General features: G+C 31.2%; 1 protein-coding gene across 1 annotated transcript; it reads right to left on the bottom strand.

Moving 5' to 3' along the window:
- Positions 1–1,271: 1,271 nt before the first annotated feature.
- LOC18592534 (alcohol dehydrogenase class-P-like) lies at positions 1,272–4,488 on the bottom strand. The gene is made up of 10 exons (XM_007019326.3): positions 4,328–4,488; positions 3,678–3,814; positions 3,367–3,413; positions 2,734–3,062; positions 2,553–2,635; positions 2,381–2,456; positions 2,215–2,276; positions 2,011–2,106; positions 1,748–1,909; positions 1,272–1,635 (listed from the first exon to the last, which is right to left on the bottom strand). The coding sequence occupies exons 1-10, from the start codon at positions 4,359–4,361 to the stop codon at positions 1,513–1,515; spliced, it is 1,149 nt and encodes a 382-aa protein (XP_007019388.3). The 5' UTR covers positions 4,362–4,488; the 3' UTR covers positions 1,272–1,512.
- Positions 4,489–7,747: the final 3,259 nt, after the last annotated feature.

The raw sequence follows: 7,747 nt of genomic DNA, 5'->3' as shown, positions 1-7,747 counted from the left end.
CACATGGTATGTGGACGTATCATCTTAATTACGTCAATGCCACATAAGAGATGACGTGGTATCAAAAACTACTAACTTGGAATTGAATTTTTTTCTTTTCCAAGTCCAAAAAATATTGGTTAAGGATTTGAAACAAAAATTTTTTTTTAAGAAAAACCTTACTTGTTTCAAACAGATTACCATCATTTATTAGCTGATAACCATCCATCCATCCTAACAAAAAACACCTCCATTATTGTTCAATTGAAAGTTGGTATAGAGAAATCCGAAAATACTCAAAAACAATTTTGAGAAGAGGAAGAGTAAAGGTAGGACACATAACATTTATAATATTGAAACCCAACAAAGACACACAATGTTGATCCATAATAAAAAAAAGGTCAAATCATTTTATTCTCTTATCTAGAATTTGTAAGGGAAATCTGATACTTTTATTTTCCTTAAAATTTGTAAGGGAAATTTGATGGTGTTGAATTTTATTTACTCTTCTCTTCTCTCCACATTTTTTGCAAATTTTGAAAATTCAAAACTACCCAAAGAACGATTTTTAGAAGAGGAATAGAAATTTCAGATGGAGGAGAACATTTTGACTATAAGGTATGTTGGGTTTAAGGAATGTTGAAGAAAAATGAAGGCTTTGTTTTTTGTTAGGAAAGATGCAGGCTTCAATTAAGAAGATGATAATTACTTAAAAAACGATGGTAATCAATTTGAAGCAATTAGATTTTTTTTAATTTTTTATTTCAAATCCCTGACTAATCATTTTTGAACCTTTGAATGAGTAAAAAAGAAAAAAACCCCAATTCATAATCAACAATTTTTTATGCCACCCATCTAGCACGTGACATTGATGTCATCAAGATTATACATCAACATGTCACATGGAAGATGATATGGCATCAAAACTTGTTGATTGTATAGTTGATAATTAGTGTGAAGGGTTTATTTGATTTAAAATAAAAGTTTAGAGATTTATTTGAACGCAATAAAAGGATAAAGATTAAATTGACTTTCTTGATATAGTTCGGAAGGTTTATTTACTTATTTAGCCTAAAAAAATTGACGTGGCAATTTATGAGAGTTGAGGTAAAAAATGGGATAGAGAATGAGAGTAGAAGATTTAGATTCGCTAATAAAACACATATTTTACAATTTAGAGATGATTACTGTGTTAACAAATAAAAAAAATGTTCTTTTCAATATATATATATATATATATATATATATTACTGTGTTAACAAATAAAAAAAATGTTCTTTTCAATATATATATAATGCAAAATCACGATGACCATTATTCATTGAAGTCTGGAAAATACTAGTACAAATTTATTTCACAACCGCAAACCATTTTGGTACAGATTATTTATTCTCTCAGCTCATAATGTAGAACTCTTCAGGGTAGAGTTTTATACTGATAACAGTCTTGGTAACTGAAAAGCAGCAAATAGACAAATATTGTACATAGGCAAGATAGAGGTTTCATCCATGGAGCAATATTCCCAGCAATTCCCTAAGCATCCAAGTGAATCAGGCATCTCAGACCGATGCCCTGGAGCATGTAATCAAATGCCTTGTTGATGTCGGCGAAAGGTAGAGAGTGAGTGATGAACTTGTCCATATCGATCCCCAGCTCCTGCAACATCAAGAAATCGTCATGTTATCATATTCGCATATATATGGAGCTAGAAGACTGAGTGATGGATAGTAGGTAAGGAATTGTCTAAACAGATACCGAAACTCATCACCTTGTTCATGTATTTGTTGACAAAATTAGGAATATCTGAGACAGGTTTGTAGTTGCCATAGAAAGCACCCTTGAGAGTCCTCTCACTCAGCAGATTCAATGGATGAGTCTTGAACGCATCATCTATCTTTGGCACACCGACAAGCACACATACACCCCAACCCTGAATAGAAGCATATCCATATATTTTTTCAGCTAAAACAGACAAAGTAACGGGTATAGTTTCTATTTTTAACAGAGGGGGGGTTTGGATAATCTAATTACATCATGGACACATTCAAATGCGGAAATCATGGCCTGGACGCTCCCTGTACACTCCACACTGCGGTCCACTCCTCCGCCAGTCATCTCGACAATCACCTAATTATTGGAAGTGATATATGTTAATATCTGTAAAACATATTTTTTGCATGTTGCAACTAAAGGGCTGCATACAAAATTGATGATAATATTCAAGCTGGAACCAACCTCTTGAACTGGCTTGTTGTAATCTTTTGGATTCACAAATTCTGTTATACCAAACTTCTTGGCTGCAGCAGGAATAAGAAGAAATATGATGAGTTAGTAGCTTTACTTAACCAGGGACCCAACAAGATTTTGTATGTATTATGAATAACGACTAAACTAATGCTACCTTCTTCGAATCTTCTGGGGTTCAAATCGACAGCAATGATCCTAGAAGCCCCACAAACCCTTGCTCCTTCAGCAGCCTAAATTTCAAGAAAGTTTGTAAGCATAAAATCAATCCAATACCTTTTCCTTTTAGTTGCCTAGAGAAAATCATAAGAAGAACAAGAATAACTCACAGCAAGGCCAACAGCTCCCAGTCCAAAAATTGCAACAGTTTGACCCTTTCTTGGTTTAGCAACATTCACGGTGGCCCCAAAACCTAAAATCGGAGAAGCAAAGATGATTAGTGGGAGACAAGAAATTTCTCACTTCTCAGTGTCATTAACATCATTTATCCCTTCTCCCCGAGGCTTATACCTGTGCATATTCCGCAGCTAATAGGGCAGACTTTGTCAAGCGGGGCAGTTGGGTTGATCTTGGCAACCTGGCCTTCATGCACAACAGTGTATTGGCTAAAAGTTGAGGTGCCAACAAAGTGGTAGATAGGCTTCCCGTTGATGGAAAACCTGGTTTTGCCATCCGCCAGCATAACACCTCTATCGCAATTGATTCTAAGCAGATCGCACATGTTATTGGTTTCTTCTGACAGGCAGTGGCGACATTTCTTGCACTCTCCGGTGAAGATAGGGAGAACATGATCACCCGGTTGGAGATCAGTCACACCCTCTCCCACACTCTCCACAATCCTAATTGCACCACCAAGTTCAGACAAGTCTAATTATTAATAGATAGAATAGGAATGTTATTACTCAGAGTAGCAAGCTTAAAAGGCAAACCAGGCATGCTTTCCTGGTATAGGACAAAAGGAATATGTTACAAATTTTCAGATTGAAAAATTAAAATATTATTAGAGGTTGGTGTAAACACTGAATATTTTGTTAAAGGATTTTTTAGATAAAATCACTAAACAAAATGATTTTATAAGCTTTATATTAATGAAATATAAAAATTAGCTAACAAAATGGCAAAATAGATTAGCTTGTTACATACCCTGATGCTTCATGACCAAGAATGCGAGGAAACAGAGGAGTGTATCCCTGCCAAATTAAAAGAAGGAAAAAATGGTTATTTCAAGCACAAGTACCATTGTCCTCAAAATAGACTACAAACCAACATATAAAATACCCACACTTTAAAATAATTAAAGCCAAAGATTTTTCACAGATTATTTAATTACACAATGCTTTGTTAATTAAAAACTTTTTTTTTTTGTGTAATTGACATGCCTTTTTCCTCATCAGAAAATTACAAAACCAATTATGAGAGATAATTGGAGCAGAAATCAAAAAGAAAAGCGTTACCTTACACTCCCAATAGTAGACATCAGTGTGGCATAAAGAAGTGAAGAGTATCTTAATCCGGACCTCCTGCTTCTGGGGTGGTGCAACTTCCACTTCTTCTATTGACAGTGGCTTCCCTGCCTCCCATGCCACAGCAGCTACAATTCATACCACATTAATTTAATTAGCCTAACAATTCTCACAATCAATCAATCAGTCAACAGACAACATTAAATGCGAAGAAGAATTTTCAAACAAATTGCTCAGGAAAGCTCCACTACAACATATAAGTATACAGTAGCATGTTGTTTTGGACACACAACGAACCCATTTCTCTTACCCTTCTGATCAATTCAAAGGAATCATAACATCATAAAAACATTATTCAATATAACAATTTAATTTTTTTTACATGAAATATTTTAAATATAATCAATGACTAATTCAGAATTTTGCATAAGAGATGATGGTCATTCCGCCACCACCTTGGTTCCATCTTTGACTATGATCCAGAAGTTAAATTTAAACAACAGACAGTTTACTTTATCACCAAAGCCCCTGAGCTGAAACCTTCAAAATGCAAAAACGATAGCAAAAGCGCAGACGAAATATGTAACCCATATGAGCAGGAAAAAGTTGCATGGGTATCAGAGAGACGTGCAGGTAATCACCTTTGCAACGGATAACCTGACCAGCAGTGCTCATTGCTAATGACAATTTTAAGAATTTTTTTGTTTGATCACTCTTTTGTTGCGGGTGCAGTGAAAAAAAACATCTTATTTTGGTTCTATTTATAGCCAAAGCAAGTAAACTGTTGCGAGCTCATACCCAAATGTACTAGAATATCCACATGGATTCATTAGATTTGGTGAAGGTGTCCAAAAAATGGGCATGCGTTTTACGATTAAAGCCTAATCTACAAAGTGTTACTACATTCCAAGTATTAAGAGAGTGCTGCTAAACTGTAGTTTTGATAATGTCAGGTATAATATTTAAAATTTGAATTATTTAAAAATTTTAAATAAATTTTTATTCATTTATTATGTTAAATTAAGTTTTTATATTTTTATTTTGTATCAAATAAATTTTTATAACTAATAGTTGTTTAATTATAATTAGTTCCAACATCGATAGTTTTTTTTACATCATGTGACATTAATGTGATAAGCTAACATATTATATTAGATGAAAATGTGACATCTTAATATGACATGAGAATATAGTCACATGATATTTATCATTTTGACTAACAACAATTAATCAATTAGTCGTAAAGTTCATTTGATCAAAAATAAAAATATAAATATTTGATTGAACGTAAATAACGATTTATTTAATTTTTTTATATGACTTAAAATTTTTAAAAAATTTTATGTCACATTACAAATTTATAGTGAAGAATGTATGTATATATTTACTTAAAATATTTAGATAAAAAATAAGTTAAAATTACAACTAAAAATCAAATTTATTGTAGTGGGTTGTCTTTGTCGTGAACTGGTTTACGGAACTATGTTTCTCATACAATAAACTTTTTTTAGTCAAAGGGATAAGGTTGTAGAGTTATTTTCTATTCATGTTTCCTTTCAATCTTATCTACATACAATCAATTTCAATTTTCTACTTCTTCGATAAACTAATTAATTAATTAAGGATTTCCAAACTTTGAACTACTTTTTCTTCTACCATTTATTTGATAAATCACAAAGGCTTTTGTTTTGTTTTTTGGTACAATTGGGAGCAACACGAATCTAAGGTTTTTACCCAAATCTCACTCTATTCTTACCATTAAAGTAAGCTCGAGTGACTGATTAGTTTTTCTAATGATGAAAGATCATATAATCGTTATCCTTAACATTTTCTCATTCAAACTTTAAATTTTTAATTCTTTTAGACTCATTAAGAAATGTAATAATCCTTAAAATCAACTCGAATTGTTTAATTTTTGACAAATCTAATTTATTTGATCTTCCATAAAAATATCTTAAAAAAGCAGTTCACAGTGTAAAAGAAACTTGGATAAAGTTTTTATGATCTCGGTAGCCTGGTGCTAGAATTTCATTCGCCGTACAAAAGCTTATCTTGAGATTATGATTATGATTTTAGAAAGTCGTTCCTTTTCTTCATAAGAACACGAAGAGTGTCTCAAATTTGCCAAGCAGAGATGCTTTAATTATTGCAAGAGAAAAGGAAAAAGATGCCTTAATCATCAAATCAAACTAGAAATCATAAAAATATAGATGGGTTCTTGTAGTCCTATTGGTCGTATGTCTATTTCATTTATTTTGGCGTTTTCGTTCGTTGCATTATTTGATTGATATCCTATCTATCTATCGTTACCATCCGAAACAACCAGTTGATGGGACACAACAGAGATGAATTTGGATTTTCCCGGTATCCTTGTCAATAATGTTTCTTTCTTGACCCACTATTATAATTTCGAATATCAACTTGTGGTTTCTGTCGTGCAAGGTGGGTTTATCTTTTTGAATAAATACTTTACTTCAATTTATTTTACAAATCTTACTTTGTACATATACTGATTTTTTCATTCTTGTTATTGTGGAGCAGCTATTAAAATTTTGCTAAAAAAATTACACGTTTCAAAACTTTTTAACTTTCTATGATACCTAAAGAATGAAGTAAAATTTTTTTTGATTTTTTTGACTTATAAAACAACTCACTAATTGTGTGAAAGAATCAATCTGTTCACTATTTATAAACCTATAAAGAATATAGAGATAGAGTATTATTTTAAATTTAAATAAATTAAATTTAAATATAATAGATGAATAATTCCTATTTAAATTTAAACATCTTAATTTAAATAAATATTTAATTTAAATAATTACATTTGAATAAAACTTTTTTATATTATAGATTATCTACCAACCGTTGCTACTAGTACTAGGGGTGGCAAGAGGTAAACAAACAGGGGCAAAGCTGCATATAGCTCAATGAGGCGAATGTCGGCATCTTTCTCTATGCTGATCATCATCCAAGGACCAAGCACAGAAACGAGAATTGACGTGACTCAGGGTCCGAGGCGGGCCACCTCTCAGCCTAGCCCATGTGTTCTCCGCGTCTGACACTAGTCCTTGTCCTCACGGCCAAAAAACGAGAATCTATTATGTCCCATTTTCATGTCGCAAACAAATACCTTCACCCACCACTAAATATCATCTACTTTTGTTTAATTAACTAGAATTAATGTAGATGGATGGAATAGGAGCAAAGTATGAAAAATTAGATTAAAATTGTCCAAATCTGAAGGTAATTAATATCAAAAGTTATAAAAGACTTTTTATTGATTAGCTTAATAATTGTTACAAATCTAATGACAAATCAAGATTCGATATCATTACCTAACTATGGAAGACAAGCTTGCTCAACAGCAAGAGAAGGTGCATAATCTCACCCTATTAACTTAGTTACTGATAAATCAAAAACATAATATTTGAAAAATTCTTGAATTATGTAGTAAAGTTTAAATAAATTTTTATTTATTTTATTATGTCTAATCAAATCTTTAAAATTTTATTTTAAGTCAAATAAATTTTTATAATTAACGATTAATTAACTGTTATTAGTTAAAATGCTCATTGCCATTTTTAATGCCACGTGACATTGATATGATATATTAACATATCATAATAGATGATGATATGATATATTTATATGATATGATGTCATGGTCTTAAGACATATTTTACTTTTCATGTTAATGTCACTTGAGTATAAAAATTACAAGTAATATTTTAATTAATAACAATTAATTAATTATTAATTATAAAAATTTATTTGACTCAAAATAAAAATAAATAAACATACCTGAATATAATAAAAGAATAAATATTTATTTAAATTCTCTTAAATAATTTAAAAACTTTTTAAAATCAAACAATCACTTTAATGCCTCATGGATTAATATTAGGTCTATTAACTGCTATGCATCATCTTTCAAAAAAAAAATTGCTGTGCATCTAATATTTGTAACAAAAACTAGCAAAAAATTGTGAAATATAGAATATATACTTCATATTTTGGGCAGCTAATGTGATTGAATATTGATGCTGTCGTTTCAAAGAATA

This window comes from Theobroma cacao, chromosome 8 (genome assembly GCF_053813885.1).
Source record: "Theobroma cacao isolate CCN51 chromosome 8, ASM5381388v1, whole genome shotgun sequence".
Taxonomy (NCBI): domain Eukaryota; kingdom Viridiplantae; phylum Streptophyta; class Magnoliopsida; order Malvales; family Malvaceae; genus Theobroma; species Theobroma cacao.
Note: the sequence above shows the minus strand (reverse complement) of the source record. Positions and strands in the feature narration are given on the sequence as shown.